The sequence below is a fragment of the Rhinoderma darwinii genome, chromosome 6, assembly GCF_050947455.1.
Source record: "Rhinoderma darwinii isolate aRhiDar2 chromosome 6, aRhiDar2.hap1, whole genome shotgun sequence".
Classification (NCBI taxonomy): domain Eukaryota; kingdom Metazoa; phylum Chordata; class Amphibia; order Anura; family Rhinodermatidae; genus Rhinoderma; species Rhinoderma darwinii.
The window spans coordinates 55,438,023-55,460,524 of NC_134692.1; the positions used below are offsets into that span (position 1 = coordinate 55,438,023).

General features: G+C 42.9%; 1 protein-coding gene across 2 annotated transcripts in view; it reads left to right on the forward strand.

The window, feature by feature from the left end:
- Window positions 1-22,502, forward strand: part of ORC2 (origin recognition complex subunit 2) — a 57,054-nt gene that overhangs the window by 10,016 nt on the left and 24,536 nt on the right. For both annotated transcript variants that reach the window (XM_075829777.1, XM_075829778.1), the window contains exons 8-12: window positions 330-496; window positions 771-869; window positions 9,398-9,507; window positions 17,215-17,347; window positions 20,716-20,812. In XM_075829777.1, coding sequence (XP_075685892.1) covers window positions 330-496; window positions 771-869; window positions 9,398-9,507; window positions 17,215-17,347; window positions 20,716-20,812 — 606 coding nt within the window. The remainder of the gene's footprint in view (window positions 1-329; window positions 497-770; window positions 870-9,397; window positions 9,508-17,214; window positions 17,348-20,715; window positions 20,813-22,502) is intronic.

Consider the following 22,502-nt stretch of genomic DNA (forward strand, 5'->3'; position numbering starts at 1 on the left):
AACGGCCTTCTGTTCCGACGGGGCGTTTTTTTACGCGGCCATTTTAAAAAACGGCCGCGTAAAAAAAAAAAAGGAAGCGCATGTCACTTGAGACTTTTTTGGAGCCGTTTTTCATTGACTCGCTCCATAAACGGCCGTAAAGAACGCTTTGAAAAACGCGAGTTGCTGAAAATCAGGAACTGTGTTCTTTTTAAAACGGATCCATATTTTCAGACTTTTTTTTTTTTTAGTAAGCGTGTGCACATACCCTCAAACTACAAATGTATGCACATTGAAATGTCATATAAATCCAGTAAAACTAGTCTTGGCTTCTACTTTTTCTCTTTCAGCTCCTGATCTAAGATCTGACAGTGAGAGTGACTACTCTGCATCCAACTCTGATGAAGATATGGATAATAGGCCAGCTACAGCTAAAACACCAAGTAAAGTGTCACCAATACCAAGCGAAGCATCTCAGACCCCTGGTAAAACACCCTCCAAAAGAGGAAAGAAAAAAGTAAGAACATTTTGCGCCTAGATAAAAAAAATAAAAAATTGGCTGCAAATATATTATTAAAATTCTATTCAGACTTTTTTTGGTTATATCGGTTTCTGAATGGCCAACAATATGGCTGCCATTACAGCTCTCGCAGAGGTTGTTATCCAGTTTTCCCAGACTCCTTATGTCAAATAGTGTTGTGTGTTATTATTGCACCTTTTCATTTTTAATGCACAAATAATAAAATGCATATATTGCACTGGCTTGGATCTGTATTTTTTCTCGTTTACAGAGCAACTTGGTAGAAGAATACTTTGAAGCCCACAGCAGTTCCAAGGTCCTGACTTCAGACAGAACATTACAGAAGTTACAAACTCCAAAGTTAGACCAGGTATAAAGCGGGCATTCCTGTGGCACTCGCCAAAAATAGATTGTCAGCAATTATATAATGACGTAAATATGTGTCATCAAAATGGGTCTGCTGGCAAATTAATCAAATTCATTTGGGGTATTCGGGCTGGTGTATTAGATTAAGTGATTAGAATTCTTATAATGGACCTTTACGTAGATTTGGCTTTATTTTTAAAGTACCTTGCAAATAATTTAGTATAATCTATGAATTTGCGATTTTATTTTTCAAATATTTTTTTTTATTTAAACGTCTAAGAATTTCATCTGAAAACAAATTATTCACAGGTAGGGTTAGCACTGATAAGTGCTCCAAACCGCCCGTGTACAGATACAATTCTGGCTGCCTGCTGCCGCCACTGAGGGGGTCCTTACTTAATACTGTTTACACCAGAGTTTCCCAACCTTTTCAGGCTCGAGGCACCACAGGGAAAAAAAAATAATTCTCAGGGCACCCCTACCAAAAATTGTTTACAAAACGACAAAATATGGCTAAAAACAAGCACTACGCTCTTAGGGTATGTTCACACAACGTTTTTTTTAAGGCAGAAACTAAAAATCTGCCTCCAAATTCATTTAGGAATTTTGAGGCAGATTTTGAATTGACAGCGTTGTTTGACTTTTTTTTTTTTTTGCTGTGTTTTTTGGCCACATTTTTTTTAAGCCGTTGAAGCGAATGCAAAAACCGCAGACAAAAAAGCACCAAATGAGCGCTACAGGTTTTTTCTGCCTCCTATTAATTTCAATGGGAGGTCAAAGGCGGAAACCACTCGAAGACCATCAGCCCCCCACTCAAGTAAGCCCAGGTTTACACGAGTGTGTGCGTTTTGCGTGCATAAAAGGCACTTAACAGCTCCGTGTGTCAGCCCCGTATGATGCGTGGCTGCGTGATTTTCGCGCAGCCGCCATCATTATGACACTTCGTTTGGATGTTTGTAAACCGAAAAGCACGTGGTGCTTTTCTGTTTTCATTCATCCTTTTCAGTGCTGTTGCACGATTCACGCGCGTCACACGGAAGTGCTTCAATGGGTGCGTGATGCGCGAACAGCGCACAAATATAGAACAGGTCGTGAGTTTTTCGCAGCGCACTCACGCTGCGTGAAAATCATGCACCTGTCTGCACGGCCCCATAGACTATTATAGGTCTGTGCGACGCGCGTGAAAAATCACGCGCGCTGCACGGACGTATAACACGCTCATGTAAATGGGCCCTAATGACCATCAGCCCCCCACTCACAGTAATGACCATCAGCCCCCCACTCACAGTAATGACCATCAGCCCCCCACTCACAGTAATGACCATCAGCCCCCCACTCACAGTAATGACCATCAGCCCCCCACTCACAGTAATGACCATCAGCCCCCCACTCACAGTAATGACCATCAGCCCCCCACTCACAGTAATGACCATCAGCCCCCCACTCACAGTAATGACCATCAGCCCCCCACTCACAGTAATGACCGTCAGCCCCCCACTCACAGTAATGACCGTCAGCCCCCCACTCACAGTAATGACCGTCAGCCCCCCACTCACAGTAATGACTGTCAGCCCCCCACTCACAGTAATGACCGTCAGCCCCCCACTCACAGTAATGACCGTCAGCCCCCCACTCACAGTAATGACCGTCAGCCCCCCACTCACAGTAATGACCATCAGCCCCCCACTCACAGTAATGACCACCAGCCCCAAGAACAACAACTCCATGCATGTCCAGGACGTTATTATGGGATATTAGAGGAAATTACAGAGAGGAGGTATAAGAGGAGAGAACTACAACTCCCAGCATGTCCAGACTTAATATGTGATATCAGAGGACATTACAGGAGGAGATATAAGAGAGGACTACAACTACCAGCAGGTCCAGGACGTTATTATGGGATATCAGAGGACATTACAGAGAGGAGGTATAAGAGGAGAGGACTACAACTTCCGGGATTCTGGCTCCATTTCTCACACAACTGCTAACAAAGTAAAGAAAAAAAATACTTAGGCCTCATTCACACGGCAGCGTTTCCCGGCCGGGTGCCGGCCGTTCATAAATCGGCCGGCACCCGGCTGCATTAGGAATAATAGACCCCTAATGGGGCTATTCACACGGCCGATTTTTTGACGGCCGGGAAAACCGCCCGTCAAAAAATAGGACATGCTCTATTTTCGCCCGGGTACCCGGCCGCCCGGCTCCCATAGAAGTCTATGGGGCCGGGTAATACCCGGCCATCACCGGGATGTGTCCCGAGTGACGGCCGGGTTTTCCGGCTCTTGCGCTCTATCTCCTCCTCCTCACAGCGCAGCGTGCATGTGAGGAGGAGGAGTTGATGCCATTCTGACGAATGGCATCGCTGTACACGGTGTGGCAGGGCCGGGGTGTACAGCAGGTGGAAGGGAGCGCTGCGCTGGCTCCCTTCTCCTGCTTGTTAAAAGCGCCCTGGCCCGGCGACACCTTTGATCGCGCCGCTAGCAGCTGCTGCTGCTACTACTGTAGCGACGCCACTATAGCAGAGCAGGGAGGTATCTCCCCGCTCTGCTATGTGCTAGCCGCACTTTAGCTCCTTGAAGGAGCGGAATCCCCGTGTGTTCGGGGATTCCGCTCCTGGACAGAGCGCTTGATGTCTCTGTCCATATCTGGGCAGTGACATCAGGGGAAACTCCTGAAGCGGAATCCCCGAACACATGGGGATTCCCCTTCAGGAGTTGCCGATGATGTCACTGTCCGGATCTGCCCGGCCCGGCACGGATGCATAACTTTATGCAAACCGGCCGGGCAGAATGGCCGATTTTACTGGCCGGCACTCGGGCTCGGACGCGACCTGGTCGTGTGAATCCCGCCTTACCCTGCCAAGCGTTAACGGCTCATCTCCCTCCGTCAGGCTTCTAGTGGGAAGCCGTGGGCGGTACTCGTAACAGACTTCCGCGCGTCACGTCTGCTACAGGGTCGGAGCTTGTAAAAAAAATATTTATTTTTTTTTGCAGTGGATGAGCACCCCTGGACGGCTCTCGCGGCACCCCGGTTGGGAACCACTGGTTTATACATTGGACTAAATAATAAAACTGTATTTAGTTAGCTCATATGCTCCCCCTAGTGGTGGTTGAAGGCCACCTGAGTTTGATCATTTAACAAAATTTTAACCCCTTAAGGACGCAGCCTAGTTTTGGCCTTAAGGCTCAGAGCCCATTTTTCAAATCTGACATATTTCACTTTATGTGGTAATAACGTCGGAATGCTTAAACCTACCCAAGCGATTCTGAGATTGTTTTCTCGTGACACATTGGGCTTCATGTTCGTGGTAAAATTTGGTCGATATATTCAGTGTTTATTGGTGAAAAATTGCAAAATTTAGAGAAAATTTTTAAAAAATTGCATTTTTCAGAATTTAAATGCATCTGCTTGTAAAACAGACGGTTATACCACCCAAAATAGTTACTAGTTCACATTTCCCGTATGTCTACTTTAGATTGGCATCGTTTTTTGAACATTCTTTTATTTTTCTTGGACGTTACAAGGCTTAGAACATAAACAGCAATTTCTCATATTTTTAAGAAAATTTCAAAAGCCTTTTTTTTAAGGTACCTCTTGAGTTCTGAAGTCGCTTTGTGGGGCCTATGTATTAGAAACCCTGATAAAACACCCCATTTTAAAAACTAGACCCCTCAAAGTATTCAAAACAGCAGTTAGAAAGTTTTTTAACCCTTCAGGCATTTCACAGGAATTAAAGCAAAGTGGAGGTGAAATTTGCAAATTTCATTTTTCTTGCTGAATTTCAATTTTATTCATTTTTTTTTCTGTAACACAGAAGGTTTTACCAGAGAAACACTACTAAATATGTATTGTCCAGATTCTGCAGTTTTTAGAAATGTCCCACATGTGGCCCTACTGCGCTCGTGGACTAAAAGACAAGCCCTAGAAGCAAAGAAGCACCTAGTGCATTTTGAGTCCTCTTTTTTATTAGAATATATTTTAGGCAGCATGCCAGGTTTGAAGAGGTGTTGAGGTGTCAAAACAGTAGGAATCCCCCAATAGTGACCCCATTTTGTAAACTACACCCCTCAAGGAATTCATTTAGGGTTGTTGTTACCATTTTGACCGCACATTTTTTTCACAGCACGTATTTGAATTGGGCTCTGAAATGAAAAAAATGTCATTTTTTCCAATAAAATGTCATTTGTGATCAAAATTTCTTATTTTCACAGGGAACAAAATACCCCATTTTGTTGCCCAATTTGTCCTTAGTGTGGCAGTACCCCATTTGTGGTGATAAACTGCCGTTTGGGCCCATGGGAGGGCTCAGAAGGAAAGGAGCGCTATATGTTTGTTGGAGTCCAGATTTTGTTGGATTGGTTTTCGGGTGCCATGTCGCATTTGCAGAGCCTCAGAGGTATCAAAGCAATGGAAACCCACCAAAAGTGACCCCATTTTGGAAACTACACCCCTCAAGGAATTCATTTATGGTTGTTGTTAGCATTTTGACCGCACAGTTTTTTCACAGCACCTATTTCAATTGGGCTGTGACATTAAAAAAATGTCATTTTTTCCAATAAGATGTAATTTTTTACCAAAATTTCTTATTTTCACAGGGAACAAAATACTCAATTTTGTTGCCCAATTTCTCCTGAGTGCATCAATACCCCATTTGTGGCAATAAACTGCCGTTTGGGCCCATGGGAGGCCTCAGAAGGGAAGGAGCGCTGTGTGTTCTTTGGAGTACAGATTTTGCTGGTTTGGTTTTCGTGTGCCATGTCGCATTTGCAGAGCCCCAGAGGTATCAAAGCAATGGAAACCCACCAGAAGTGACCCCATTTTGGAAACTACATCCCTCAAGGAATTCATTTATGGGTGTTGTGACCATTTAGACCCCATAGTTTCTTCACAGAACTTATTTGAATTGGGCTGGGAATGAAAACAAAATTATTTTTGTCAAATAATATGTAGTTTTGGCTGAAAATTTCTTATTTTCACAAGAAACAAATTCCCCCTATCTGTTGCGCAATTTGTTCTGAGTGCCGCAATACCCCATTTGTTGTGATAAACTGCCGTTTGGGCCCATGGGAGGGCTCAGAAGGAAAGGACCACCATTTGGCCTACTCGGGATTTTCTAGTGCGAAGTCATGTATGCAGAAGCCCCTGAGGTACCAGTACAGTTGAAACCCGCAAGAAGTGACCCCGTTTTAAAAACTACACCCTTAAGGCATTCATCTAGAGGTGTAGTGACCATTTTGACCGGAGACCTACACCCCATAAACTGTAATGTGGGTTCTCCCGGGTATGGCAATACCCTACATGTGGCTGTTATCAGCTGCCTGGACACACAGCAGGGCCCAGAGGGGAAAGACGAGGGGGGATAAGCTGTGCGGAGTGCATCAGGGTAAGTAAAATTGGGGTAAATTATAAACCAAGGGATGTATGATAAATTTTAAAACACTTTCATACAGAGCTCTTGTTATTCGGGACACGTGTCACATTGATATATTGTGTCCTCCCTTATCCCCCTCTTATAGCAGACTTTGCACCTCTTTTGACTTTTTCCCTTCTTGCCAGTTTGGGGAACTTCCCCTGGAAAGTGTTGCCCTGGTACGATGCGTGTGGGCTTGCTTCCAGAAGTACTGGGTGCCCCCCCTTCTTGGTCCCTAAAGATTAGGTTCTTGATAATCACCTCTTGAAATTCCAGGAAAGTTCCCGTCTGGCCTGCACATCGACGTAGCACGTACGCATTGTACAAAGCCATCTATATGATGTTCCCGGCCAGCTTCTTATACCACACCGCATGGCGCTGTAGGGCTTCAGGGCTTGATCTTACAAGTCCAACCCTCCCATGTACCTATTGTAGTCCAGGATGCAGTCTGGTTTGGGGGTGGCCTTTCCTTCATATATCCTAAACCTGTAGGTATACCCTGATGCACTCTCGCAGCTTATACATCTTCACGCCATACCTTGCCCTCTTACCCGGCAGGTACTCGCGGAATTGAACCCTCCCTTTAAAATGTACCAGGGACTCATCAATAGAAATACACTTCTCGGGGGTGTATGCTTGGGAAAACCGGGCACTGGAACGGTCTAATAGGGGTCTCCGTTTATACAAACGGTCAAAACTGGGGTCATCTCGGGGTGGGCACGGCTCATTATCAGTATAATGTAAGAAGCGACGTATTGCCTCATTTATTTATTTTTTTAGGTTCCAGTTCAGTTCTGAAGTTTGCTTTGAGGGGCCCATATATTAGAAACCCCTATCAAATACCCCATTTTAGAAACTAGACCCCTCAAAGTATTCACAACAGCATGTAGAAAGTTTATGAACCCTTTAGGTGTTTCACAAAAATTTAGAGCAAAGTAGAGGTGAAATTTACATTTTTTTTTTGTCAGAAAATCCTCTTTATACCATTTTTTTTATAACACAAAAGGATTTATCAGAGAAACGCAACTTAATACGTATTGCCCAGATTCTGCAGTTTAGAGAAATATCCCACATGTGGCCCTCGGGCGGTAATGGACTGAAGCACCGGCCTCCGAAGCAAAGGAGCACCCAGTGGATTTTGAGGCCTCTTTTTTATTAGGCACCATGTCCGGTTTGAAGAGGTCTTGTGGTGCCAAAACATTGGGAACCCCCCAAAAGTGACCCCAATTTGGAAACTAGACCCCTTGAGGAATCCATTGTAGTTTTCTTGGGGTGCATGCGGCTTTTTGATCAGTTTTTATTCTATTTTTAGGTGGCGTGGTGACTAAAAAACAGCAATTCTACTATTGTTTTTTTTTACAGCGTTCACCGTGCGCTATAAATGACATATTCACTTTATTCTGCGTGGCGATACGATTACGGCGATACCAGATGTTTATAGTTTTTTTTAATGTCTTATGGCGTTTGCACAATAAAATACGTTTTGTAAACAATCATTCACTTTTTGTGTTACCTTATTCTAAGAGCCAGAACGTTTTTATTTTTCAATCAATAAAGCCGTGCGAGGACTTATTTTTTGCGTAACGAACTGTAGTTTTGATCAGTACCATTTTTCGGTACATGCGACTTTTTGATCTCTTTTTATTCCATTTTTTGGGAGGTGAAGTGACCAAACAATTGTGATTGTGGTTCGGTTTATTATTATTTTATTTTACGGCGTTCACCGTGCGGGATAAATAATGAAATAATTTTGTAGTTCAGGCCGTTACGGACGCGGCGATACCAATTATGTATAGTTTATTTGTTTGTTTATATATTTTTATTAATAATAAAGGACTGATAAGGGAAAAGGGGGGATTTTTACTTTTATTACTTTTAAATCTTTTATTTTCTTATTTTTACACATCTTTTTTTTAACTTTATTACTTTATCCCACTAGGGGACATGAGGGCAGGAGGCTCTGATCGCTATTCTAATACACTGCACTACATGCGTAGTGCAGTGTATTAGAACTGTCAGCTACTCACTGACAGCAAGCATAGTGGGTCCTGACGTTGTCAGGACCCATTAGGCTTCCGTCTATGGCATAGCCGGACGCCATTGTTTGGTGTCCGGTTGCCATAGTCACCATCGCCGGCCGCTATCGCGTAGCAGGCCGGCGATGGCAGCTTAACCCCTAAAAAGCCGCGATCTCTATAGAACGCGGCTTTTAAGGGGTTAATCAGCGGGGACACAGCGATCGGTCCCCGCTGTAGGAGCTGTGACAGCTGCTGAACAAGACAGCAGCGTCACAGCTCCTGTATGTGTCGGGAGGACGGCCGAAACGGCCGTTACTCCCGAGACGTACTATTACGGCATGGAGCGCGAACGATACAGCTGCCATGACGTAATAGTACGTCAAGGAGCGGGAAGGGGTTAAGGAGGGAATTTGAATTTTCATATCTAAAAGCTGTACTCCGACTGCTATGTTATATGCTAGCGCAGGATGTGTATTCAAAAACCACATGGTGTTAAAAGGTGGCATTTCATTTTAAGCTGGCCATACACATAAGGTGACTGACGGCTAGCCCTGCCAACCTGCCCATAAACCACATGCCTGATTTGGCTCAACCAAGCATTTACGTTTGTTCAGTGGGGAGAGAGAGAGGAGCCAGACACTTGCTTATCTCACGGCAGAACAGAAGATCAGGCATATTGAAATCCAACATACCCGCTCTTGTTTCCTCAGACATCTTCCATTGAGAGATAATCGGGAGGGCCCCATACACATCAGATTATTAGTGGATCCCATGTATGGGAAGCTTTAGGTACAGCACTGATTTTAGCTTCCAAACTTTCAAAAAGGAAGCAAGAAAAGGGAAGAGGCAGTTATCAAAAGAATAGCACCGGAGAACGTATTTCTGTACATCCGTGAAATATGCAAAATATAGAGGTTGTAACAAATGGGCACCTTTATTCTATGTGATGGAGTGCTGTGACTATATTCTCTTTATGGAGTACAGTAACAATGCCCTTCTAGTTCCATGTTCTGCGTTTGTTACATACGTTTTTACAGTAAAGTTTATGCCAGAGTTTTAAGATATTTTGTGATATCTCAATTTCCCATTGTCATACATCTGTAGGAGACATTGCGGAAGCTCCTGGACCAGTCCCCCTCGGCATTTGTTGATGATCTTCGAAATCTGAATGAAAGATATGAGGCCCTCTTCTATAAGTGGATGCTGCAGCTTCAGTAAGTATGGAGTAAAATATTGTAAGAACATCTAAAACACAGAAGTGTTACATGTGTATGCTTTTATACGTTTTTAAGCTTATTGTGTGTTATAACTTAAAGGGAATGTGTCGCTAGAAAAATATATTTTTGTTTAACTAAACTGTTAGTATATAAATGATTACACATTGTTCTAATGTTTTACATTTATTCACAAGTCAGGAAATATTATAAATTAGATTCTAATTTAAAACCTTTCCATGTGCTGGTCACTAGAGGGAGCAATTCCCAAAATTGCAGCATTGGCACCTCATTGCTTTATGCTGCAAAATTGGAGAAGACACACTCACTCGAGTGTGCTCAAACAATCCCCCCTCCTTTGTCCTGGCTAGTGCCAGGAGAAAGGAGGAGGTTGAATGTTCAAACCTCCTACACTGTGTGCTGCCATTTTTTGAGCGAATGCACAGAGTAGTAGGATTAGATACAGTGGTAATCACACAGTATAACACAAACATACACAAACATAACTTACCTGCTCCTGTCGCTGCCTCCGCTCCTAGTCCTTGCTTCTGAACATATGGACGGAAGCCGCGACCGGAAGTAGTCATCTTACTGTCCGGCCACGGCTTCCGGTCCACATGAAAATGGCGCCGTATGTCGCTCAGCCGAAGACCTTCCTTTTGGATTGTGTGGGAGCGACGCATTTGCCGTTCCCACACAGACGGCGTACGCTATAGTGAATGGAACGGCTCTTTTTCTATGGGGATGTATGTGCCGTATTCCATCTCTGTATGCGTCGTTAATCGACACATATAGAGATGAAAAAAAAAATGGCAGCCCCCATAGAGAAGTAAAAGAAAGAAAAAAGTACAACACAAATAAATCAAACATTTTTTAATGACCTACTAAAAGCAATAACATATAAAAAAAAGGTTTTTTTCGTGACACCTTCCCTTTAAGTAAAAAGAAAACCCAAAATCTGGTTGGGAACTTGTACGTTTTCACATGACTTTGATAAGTGCCATAGGGAGGCTTTATCCATCATATTGCTTATGATGCTTTGATCCCTCCCTCGCCAAGGATGTAATAGTTACAGTAGGTCCTGCTAAATTTAATCAAAACGCAAAATGTATCTGTCCAACTACATGCCAGGGAAGTGAGATCTTTGAGCAATCTCTCCCTAGCGCTAGTCGCTTGCCATGCATAGATGGAAAATCCCAGTAAGGCCCTGTTCACAAAGGGCTTGCAGTGCATGTTTGGCATTAACTTTGCCTATTAACCCATATTGTAAGAAACTTATATGATGCAGTAAACTTACCGTATTTTTCGGACTAGAAGACGCGGTTTTTAGCAAGAATAAATCTTGCTAAAAAGTCCCTGCGTCTTATAGTTGGCAGTCAGGGGACCTGGCAGTGCCGGGCCCTCTGACCGCTACTTATTTAACCTCTTCCCGACGGGTGATGTGCCGGCACATCATGGGGAGGGGATGATGCATGGTGCGGGCTCACGCATACATACACCTTCATACACTGCAGGTGTCTGCTTCTGACACGCTGCACTAACTGCTAGGAACAGTGATGGCGCTGTTCCTGGCCGCTTCTGTAACTGCCATTCACTACTATGGGAGTTACGGAAATAGCGTAGCTCAGCTAGTTACGCTGTTTCCGTAACTCGTCCATGTATTGCAGTGTATTGTACCAACGATCTAATGATCGCTGGTTCAAGTCCCCTAGGAGAACGAATAAAATGTGTAAAAAAAAAAAGTTAGATACATTTTCAGGAGTGTAAAAATTTTTTTAAAGTTAAAAAAAAAACACCCTTTTCCCAATTTTCCCCAAGCACAATGTAAAAATTTAAAAATTGGTATCGTTGCATCCGTAACAGTCCGAAACTATTACAATATAGCATTATTTGACTCGCACAGTTAACGGTTTAAAATATTTTTTTTTTTAAAACCCCAGAATTGTTTTTTGGTCACCATAGCGCTAAAAAGAATGAAATAAAAAGTGATAAAAAAATCGTATGTACCATAAAAATGGTGCTAAGAAAAACTACAGCTCGTCCCGCAAAAAATAAGCCCTCACACCGCTCAAATAATGGAAAAATAAGTATATACGTTATGGCTTTCAGAATGTCAGAATGTGGTGAAACTGAACAAATTTTTTTTTTTTTAACCAATAGTTTATTCTTTGTAAAAGAAGTAAAATATAAAAATTTTTCCTATTTTCTGTTTTCTAAAACCTGGGTGCGTCTTTATAGTCAGGTATGTCTTATAGTCCGAAATATACAGTATATGACCTACAAAGTTAATATCCGCTTCAATTTGAAATAATAATAAAGCCCCATGTGTCCCACGAAAAAAGAAGCACAAAAAATTACAAAAATCGGCAACATACTCCAGTATACATTGCCATATAACAAATTAATTATATCCACCACTCCCCTCCATAAACACAGCAATTTTGGACATGACCACATCACATGGAGCAGGTCCACTTGATGCGTGCTACATCGATCTTCTACAAAAAAAGGAGCATTTTGTAGACACAATGCAATAAATAGAGGTGGGATAATCGATGCGCCTCCCTGAGCGATAGTTTGGTAGTGTTACTTAAAATATCCCTCCATTACATTTTCTCTATAGGACCCGCATCTTTTGTGTCCTCTTTAATGGCACTTATAATAGAGCTTTGTTTTTTTGTGTGCGGCCAGATGTTACATTAACCCCTTCCCGCTTTGGCCACTTTTGACTAATTTTTCAAATGTGACATGTTTCTCTTTATGTGGTAATAACTTCGGAATGCTTTTACTTATGCAAGCGATTGTGAGATTTTCTCGTGACACATTGGACTTTATGCTACTGGCAAAATTTGCTCAATACATTTGGTATTTAATTGGGAAAAACACCAACATTTTGTGAAACTGCAGAAATTAGCATTTTTGTAAATGTATTTGCCTGTGAGACAGGCAATTATACCACACAAAATAGTTGATAATTAACATCCCCCATATGTCTACTTTAGATTGGCATAGTTTTTGAACTTCCTTTTATTTTTCTGGGACGTTACAAGGCTTAGAAATTTAGCTGCAATTTCCCGCATTTTGAAGAAAATTTCAAAAGGCTATATTTTCAGGGGCCAGTTCAGTTGTGAAGTGGCTTTGAGGGCCCTGTATATTAGAAACCCCCAATAAGTTACCCCATTTTAAAAACGGCAACCCTCAAAGTATTCAAAACAGCATTTAGAAAGTTGCTTTACCCTTTAGCCGTATCACAGGAATTAAACCAAAGCTGAGGAGAAATGTACAAATTTCATTTTTTGTATTTTAATTTTTTTTGCAGAAATAAATTTTTAGCCATTTTTTTTTTTTTGTAATGCAGAAGGTGTTACAAGGGAAACACAACTCAATATTTATTGCCCAGATTCTGCAGTTTTAGAAATATCCCACATATGGCCCTAGTGTGCTTATGGACTGAGGCACCGGCCTCAGCAGCAAAGGAGCACCTAGTGGATTTTGGGGCCTCCTTTTTATGAGAATATATTTTAGTCTCCATGTCTGGCTTAAAGAGGTCTTGTGTTGCCAAAATAGTGAAAACTCCCCACAAGTGACTCCATTTTGGAGACTAAATTATCTGGGGGTATAGTGAGCATTTTGACCCCCACAGGTATTTTGCAGAAATTATTGGAAGTAGGCCGTGAAAATGAAAATCGAAAAAAACATTTTCAAAGAAAATGTAGGTTTAGCTAATTTTTTCTAATTTCCACAAGGACTAAAGGAGAAAAAGCACTGCAACATTTGTAAAGCAATTTCTCCCAAGTAAAACAATACCCCACGTGTGGTCATAAACGGCTGTTTGGACACACGGCGGGGCTTAGAAGGGAAAGAGCGCCATTTGGCTTTTGGAGCTCAAATTTAGCAGGAATGGTTTGCGGAGGCCATGTCACATTTGCTAAGCCCCTGAGGGACCAAAACAGTGAAAACGCCCAAAAAGTGACTCCATTTAGGAAACTACACCCCTTGAGGAATTAATCTAGGGGTGTAGTGAGTATTTTGACCCACAGGTGTTTCATAGATTTTATTAGGATTGGGCAGTGAAAATATAAAAATTCCTTTTTCTTCAATAAGAATAATGTAGCTTTAGCTCAAATGTTTTTCATTTTCTCAACAAATAAAGAAAAAAAACAAAACACCCCAATGTTTGTAAAGCAATTTCTCCTGGGTACGGCCATACCCCGTTTGTGGTCATAAACTGCTGTTTGGGCACACAGCGGGGCTCAGAAGGGAAGGACCGCCATTTGGCTTTTGGAGTGCAGATTTTGCTGGATTGGTTTCTGGGCGCGATGTTACATTTGCAAAGCCCCTGTGGGACCAAAACAGTGGAAACCCCGCAGAAGTGACTCAATTTTGGAAACTACACACCTCAAGGTATCCACCTAGGGGTGTAGTGAGCATGTTCACCTCACAGGTATTTTGCAGAAATTAGTGTTCACTCTTCTGCAGAGTGAAAATGTTGTTGTTTTTTTGCATAGATATGCCAATATGTGGTGTCCACCATAACAAGACAACTCTCGAATTATTGCTGCCGATCTGCTACCAACCACAAATATGCAGAGATCACTGTAACTAAGGGGTTAATGGCAGGAATCTGAGCTAGCTCCGGTTCCTGCCGTTACATGTGGATGTCAGCTGTAACATACAGCTGATATCCACCACTGATGACACCGGCTCAGCTCTTGAGCCGGCGCCATCTTGCCGGCGGCTACGGGGCCTTAAAGTCTTCCGTACTAGGCATACCAGGAGGCCAGTGTTAGGCCTTCGGTTGCCTTTGCAGCCACCGGCACTCCGGCAATTTCATTGCAGGGGTGCCGATGAGCTGCAAACACCTTAAGTGCAGCGATCGCTTTTGACAACTGCATTTAAAGAGGCTCTGTCACCAGATTATAAGTGCCCTATCTCCTACATAATCTCATCGGCGCTGGAATGTAGAGAACAGCAGTGGTTTTTATTTTGAAAAACGATCATTTTTGAGCAAGTTATGAGCAATTTTAGATTTAGTTTCTTAGGCGGGATTCACACGACCGGGTCCCGCCCGAGTATTGGCCGGTAAAATCGTCCATTTTGCCCGGCCGGTTTGCATAAAGTTTTGCATCCGGGCCGGGCAGATCTGGACAGTGACATCAGCGGCAACTCCTGAAGGGGAATCCCCATGTGTTCGGGGATTCCGCTTCAGGAGTTTCCCCTGATGTCACTGCCCAGATATGGACAGAGACATCAAGCGCTCTGTCCAGGAGCGGAATCCCCGAAAACACGGGGATTCCGCTCCTTCAAGGAGCTGAAGTGCGGCTAGCACATAGCAGAGCGGGGAGATACCTCCCTGCTCTGCTATAGTGGCGTCGCTACAGTAGTAGCAGCAGCAGCTGCTAGCGGCGCCATCGAAGGTGTCGCCGGGCCAGGGAGCTTTTAAAACAAGCAGGGGAAGGGAGCCAGCGCAGCGCTCCCTTCCACCTGCTGTACACCCCGGCCCTGCCACACAGTGTACAGACATTCGTCCGAATGACATCAACTCCTCCTCCTCACATGCACTCTGCGCTGTGAGGAGGAGGAGATAGAGCGCAAGCGCCGGAAAACCCGGCCATCACTCGGGACACATTCCGGTGATGGCCGTGTATTACCCGGCCCCATAGACTTCTATGGGAGCCGGGCGGCCGGGTACCCGGCCGAAAATAGAGCATGTCCTATTTTTTGACGGCCGGTTTTCCCGGCAGTCAGAAAATCGGTCGTGTGAATAGCCCCATTAGGGGTCTATTATTCCTAATGCAGCCGGGTGCCAGCCGATTTATGAATGGCCGGCACCCGGCCGGGAAACCCTGTCATGTGAATGAGGCCTTAATGTCCAACTGGGCGTGTTTTTACTTTTGACCAAGTGGGTGTTGTAAAGAATTGTATGAGGCTGACCAATCCGTGACCAATCAGCGTTATACATTTCTCATTGTTCCAGCCCAGCATTATCCACAGCACAGTGAGATTGTGTAGTGAAAGAAGCTGGGCTGGAACAATGAGAAGTGTATGACACTGATTGGTCACTGATTGGTCAGTCTCATACACTTCTTTACAACACCCACTTGGTCAAAAGTAAAAATACGCCCAGTTGGGCATTAAGAAACTAAATCTAAAATTGCTCATAACTTGCTCAAAAATGATCGTTTTTCAAAATAAAAACCACTGCTGTTATCTACATTCCAGCGCCGATCAGATTATGTAGGCGATAGAGCACTTATAATCTGGTGACAGAGCCTCTTTAAGGGGTTAATGGTGGGGATTGGAGCAAACTTTGGTCCTCGCCATTACCCCAGGGTATCCGCTATAACATGCAGGCGACACCCGAGTATTGTGGCACCATTTGTTGTATGGATACAGCAAAATGCGGGAAGCACTAGCTTTCCATGACGTATCCATAGGGGGTAAAGTATATAGTGGATAGTGGAATATAAAATGCACTGCATACACTATATGATTAGTGGCATTTTTGTTGCGTTTTTGAGGTCATTGGTGGTGTTTTTCTTTGTTTTTTTTCATAACGCAGAATGCTCTGGCATTTTTTTTTTTTTTTTCTGGCATTACTTTTTCATAGGCTTCTCTATAGGACTTCAGTTTAATTTTGTACAGGATTTTTGAATAAAAATGGCAATAAAAAAACGCCAGAAAAAAAAACGTTCCATGTTAAAAAACGTAGTCAGTTTTTCTTTTTTTTAAATGTCAGAAAAAAAAATCTGTAAAGGAAGCCTTGGGGTATCTTCACACGGCTAGAGATGCGGGGGCTGAACGCCTCCAAACATCTGCCCATTGATTTCAATGGGAAAAACGGCGTTCCGTTCCTACGGGATGTTTTACGTGGCCATTTTTAAAAACGCATCGTAAAAAGAAGTTGAGACGTTTTTGGAGCCGTTTTTTCATTGACTCAATGGAAATTTTGCTCTGAGCAAACTGTCAAGGCTCAAAACACCCCCGTTCATGAAAGGGTTAAACTGTGTTTTAGGGTAGGAACATACAGCGGATACACTGCGGATTTCTTTGCGGAAAATCTGCAGCTTTGTACAGTATCAGCAGAGTGGATGAGATTTGTTCGTCTCATCCACATGCTGCGTAAATCTGCCGAGTTTAAAAATTGACCTGCGGTGCGTTCTTTTAATCTGCAGCATGTACATTTATGCTGCGGAATTGCTGCTCTTCTGTTGTGGGTTTTCCCCATTAAATTTAATGCGCAGGTAAAACCCATGTGTTGCGACTTTTGCAGCAGAAACGATGCGATTCCACTGCAAAAAAGTTTTTTTTAAATGTAAAATAAAAATTAAAAAAAGAGCTTATGCTTACGCCCGGCCATAGTCATGGCAACGCATCGCTCAGTTCTGAGTGCACCCCAGACTCTGCTGGGATTAAGTTTCATCCCATGTGACTGTGGTCTGCGGGCTGCACTCAGAAAAGAGAGCTGCTTCGCTGTGACAACGTGTTGGTGGGAAGTATAAACCTTTTTTTTTTATTATTATTCCTGCAGTATTTCTGCAGAGGATTTGCTGCCCGAAAAACTGCACCACAATTTGGTGTGTGTTTTCCGGGTGGAATTCCCTGGGGCTTCCAGGACGTATACGCGGTGTACATTTACGCAGCGTATCTGTCCTGTGTGTCCCTACCCTTAATCTTAACCGTTTCTGTTTTCCTACTGTATTTCAGTCTAGGTTTCAATATTGTCCTTTATGGTCTGGGCTCCAAACGGAACCTCATTGAAAAGTTTAGGACTACACTACTGCAGGACTCGCTCCACATTGTCATCAATGGCTTTTTCCCGAGTATCACAATCAAATCTGTAAGTAGGTTTCTTTGTATTCGGCAATCAAGAACTTTTAGTACTACTACTAGGGACCCCTGATATTAGACAATGACTTGAGGAGTTAGGCAGAAGAAGTGGATACAGCAAGGGAAGGCTAAGGTCTCATGCACACGACTGTGCATTTGCGGCCGTATACTATCCGCAATTGCGGATTGTATAAAACACATGTTAACCTATGGGCCAATGCACACGACCGTGCTTTCCATGGTCTGCGTATTTCCCGGAGCCCGGACCGCAAATCGCGCTGAGCCCGGGCTCATTGAAATCAATGTTTACACGGTCCGTGAATTGCGGACGGTGCGCGGATGTGATCATGGACCGTGCACACCGCTACGTCCATGTGCATGAGGCCTAAGGCCCTGTTCACACGGAATTTTGAGGCAGATTTTTCTGCCTGCAAAAAAACTCTGATTTTGACCTGCTTCCAATTTCTTGCTGCGATTTTCACATTTTTCGCCCGCGGCCGTTGAGCGTCGTGGGCAAAAAAACACTTTCTCTGTCTTCCGTTGATTTCAATGAGAGTTCAGAGGCATAACCACGGCAAGAAAGAGCATGCTGCTATTTTTTATTGCGAGCGGCTAAAAGCCGCTGTGGGAAAAAAACACCTCCACTTTCCATTGAAATCAATGGGAGGTGGTTTCGGACGTTTCTTGGCGCTGATTCCGAAGCGGTTTCCACGTCAAAATCCGTGTAAAAAAAACAGTGTGAACTGGGCCTAAGGAAGCAGAGACATGGGTAAATCACGGGACTGCCTCAATCTTACGCCCTATGAGCCTGGAGACCGCCACTCTCATATGTTTACATATTTCAGCCTTGGGCACAGGGCCTTTAACCCGTTAGTGACCGGCCCATAGTCTTTTTACGTCGGTCACTAACGGGCCTTATTCCGATGCCATAGACTTTTTACGTTGCGGCATCGGAATAAGTAAACAGAGCAGGGAGCTGTCAAATCTCCCTGCTCTCAGCTGCTAGAGACAGCTGAGGGCTGGGGGCGATCGATATTAGTATCGATCTCACCCGTTTAACCCCTCAGATGCGGTGCTCAATAGCGAGCACCGCATCTGAGTGGTTTTGGAGAGAGGGAGCTCCCTCTCTCTCCCACCGACACCCGGCGATAAGATCGCCGAGTGTCAGTGTCTCCCATGGCAGCCGGGGGCCTAATAAAGGCCCCCAGGTCTGCCTGTAATGAATGCCTGCTAGATCATGCCGCAGGCATGACCTAGCAGATGCCTGTCTGTTTTAAACGGACAGGCAGTAATACACTGCAAGACAGAAGTATTGCAGTGTATTATAATAGCGATCGCATATTATAGTCCCCTAGTGGGACTAGTAAAAACGTTAAAAAAAAAGTTTAATAAAGTTAATAAAAAAAAATTAAAAAACCACTTTTTCCCCTTACAAACTCCTTTTACTATTAAAAAACCAAAGTAAAGTTAAAAAGTTACACATATTTGGTATCGCCGCGTCCGTAACGACCCCGACTATAAAGCTATTACATTACTTAACCCGCACGGTGAACGTCGTAAAAAATTAAATAAAAAAACGACGGAAAAATGTGAATCCTGACTTTAAAAAAATGTGATCAAAAAGTCGCATCTACTCCAAAATGGTACCGATAAAAACTACAAGTCTTCCCGCAAAAAAAAAAGCACTTATACAACTGCATCGGCGAAAAAGTAAAAACGTTACGGCTCTTTGAATATGGAGACACAAAAACAAATAATTTTTAAAAAAAAGCGTTTTTACTGTGTAAAAGTAGTAAAACATACAAAAACTATACAAATTTGGTATCGTTGCAATCGTAACAACCCGCTGAATAAACTTATTGTGGTATTTATACCACACGGTAAACGGCGTAGATTTAGGACGCAAAAAAGAGTGGCAAAATTTCCGATTTTTTTTTTTTTTTTTTTTTTTTTTTTTTTTTAAATATTTCCCCCCCCCCAAAAAAAAGTTAATAAAAGTTAATCAATAAATAATATGTACCTCAAAATGGTGCTATTAAAAAATACAACTTGTCCCGCAAAAAACAAGACCTTATACAGCTATGTCGACGCAAAAATAAAAACGTTATAGCTCTTGGAATGCGATGATGGAAAAATGTAAAAAATAGCTTGGTCATTAAGGTCTAAAATAGGCTGGTCATTAAGGGGTTAACTGAATAGCTGGGGTAAGACATAAGAGCATTTACAGGTTTATGCGACACAAAATAACATAGCTCCCCTAGTGGTGGCAAAACAAATGTAGCATTAAACTGCACTTCAGGAGAAATTATAGAGTGGGGGGATTAGTTCGGAAACCAGTCCTGTGTTCTGATCCTGCATACATCTGTTACTCCCTTAGGCTGGCCGTTCACAGCTGTTTGCGGAACAATTGTCTAGCAGACAGCTATTCCTCCTGACTCCCCCAATAAATATGCACACTCCGCTCAGCCGAGCTTGCATGTGTTTTCAAATGGGCGAAGGGGAGACTCCTCTTGTGGCTTAGCTATTAAGAAACAAAAGTATTGAGCATGTTAAAATTCAAAATGCTCGACCCTTCTCTCCCCCCACATCTGCCATCAGGGGAGAGTTGGGACGCCACCATACACATTAGATTGTCGGCTGGTCCTGCCAAAATCGGTGGGTTCAGCCGACATGTACTTCTAATGTGTATGACCAGCCTTCCATCTGGATCCTGTTTTTTGCTAACTTACCGACAATATAAGAGGGAGGCAGAGGGAGTAGAGTAATACAGGACTATAGGATCAGACTACAGATCGGGTCTGTTAGTAGTCTGTATCTATGGAGACTCCTAATGTATGTCTGCATAAGGCTGGGTTCACACGACCACATTAACGTCCGTAATGGACGGACGTATTTCGGCCGGAAGTCCCGGACCGAACTCAGTGCAGGGAGCCAGGCTCCTAGCATCATAGTTATGTATGATGCTAGGAGTCCCTGCCTCTCCGTGGAACTACTGTCCCGTACTGAAAACATGATTACAGTACGGGACAGTTGTCCTGCAGCGAGGCAGGGACTCCTAGCATCGTACATAAGTATGATGCTAGGAGCCCGGCTCCCTGCACGGAGTTTGGTCCGGGACTTCCGGCCGAAATACGTCCGTCCATTACGGACGTTAATGTGGTCGTGTGAACCCAGCCTAAGAGCAGTGTACAAAACGGTAGGATAGGTAAGGCTTATATTTATTAGGCTTTACAAAACCGCACGTATCCCTTAAGATCTCTTAATAGCCACATTGTGAAGCGCAATTAACCAATAAACCTACTGTAGGTACGTTATTCAGCTTTTTGTATACAGAATTTGTTCTGTAGATTAGACCTTCTTTTGTGTTTCTCTGTCCAGATTTTGAACTCCATCACAGAAGAGGCCCTTGGTTATCCTGGAACTTCCCGTAGTCCGTTGGATCAAATGAACCTTATAAAACAGAAGTTCAAAGATGGTAAATGAAGTGAGACTGAATTGTGTGGGTTTTAAATGGATACGTCTGTACCATATAATGTATTGGGAGACTAGAGAAAAAACTCTTTTTGGGGTGGAATAGGAAAAAACAGCGATTCCTCGATCTTTTGAAGGGTTTAGTTTTAACGGTTTTCACTGTACGGTAAATATGGCATGTTGACTTTATTCTAACAGTCAATACGATTACGGCTCTACCAAGTTTATGTAGTTTTTTTCTAAATGTATTACTACTTTTGCAAGGAAGAAACTGTTAAAATTTGTGTTTTGTCACTATATTCTGAGAGCCATAACTTTTTCCATCGATTGAGCTGTGTGAGGGGTTATTTTTTGCAGGTCCAGCTTTAGTTTCTATTTGGTACCATTTTGGGCAACACTGCCTTTTTGATCACTTTTTATTTACATTTTTTTGTGGGATACGAAGTGACCAAAAAACAGCGATTCTGACAGTTTACATTTTTTACGCCATTCACCGCGTGGGTTAAATAGTAGCATACTGTAATAGTTTGGACTTTTACGGACACGGCGATACCAATTTTGTTTACTTTATTTTCTACATTACTTTAGAGGAAAAATGTAAAAAGGGGGGTTTTTGAACTTTTAATAATTTTTTTTATTTTTGTTACACTACTAAATACATTAACTTTTTTTACATGTTTTATTAGTCGTCCCCCCCCCCCCCCCCCAGGGGATTTGAACCAGCGATCATTAGATCGCTGATACAATACACTTCAATACTAATGTATTGCAGTATATTGTTATTTTTACAGGCTCCTGTTACAGGCTCTGTCACCACATTATAAGTGCCCTATCTTCTACATAATGTGATTGGTGTTGTAATGTAGATTACAGCAGTGTTTTTTATTTAGAAAAACTGATAATTTTGACAGTTATGACCTATATTAGCTTTATGCTAATGACTTTCTTAATAGACAACTGGGCGTGTTTTTACTTTTTGACCAAGTGGGCGTTGTGGAGAGACGTGTATGACGCTGACCAATCAGTCACCAATCAGCGTCATACACTGCTCTCCATTCATTTACACAGCACATGGTGATCAGTGGTGACAGAGCCTCTTTAAGCCCTTCTAGATAAAGAAAGGGAGTCCTGGGAGCCTTCATTAGACCCTGGGCTGCCATGACCACCATCAGCATCCCCCGATCGTGTAGTGGGTGGGGCCGATGATCTGTCGGAGGCCCCCTTCTTTCTAAAGCCTCAGATGCCGTGATCGAGATTGATCGCATCGTTTAAGGGGTTAAATGGTTAAACATTTTTGTTTGTTTTACCCCTTAACCCCTTTAGGACACAGCCTGTTTTGGCCTTGTGGACACAGATGATTTTTTTCAAATCTGACATGTGTCACTTTATGTGGTAATAACTCCGGAATGCTTTTACCTATCCAAGCGATTCTGAGATTGTTTTCTCGTGACATATTGTACTTTATGTTAGTGAAAAAATGTGGTCGATAAATTCAATATTTATTTGTGAAAAACGTCAAATTTTAGCAAAAATTTGCATTTTTCTAAATTTAAATGTATTTGCTTGTGAAACAGATAGTAATACCACACAAAATAGTTACTAGTTAACATCCCCAATATGTCTACTTTATGTTTGCATCATTTTTTTTCACGTACTTTTATTTTTCTAGGACTTTACAAGGCTTAGAACTTTAG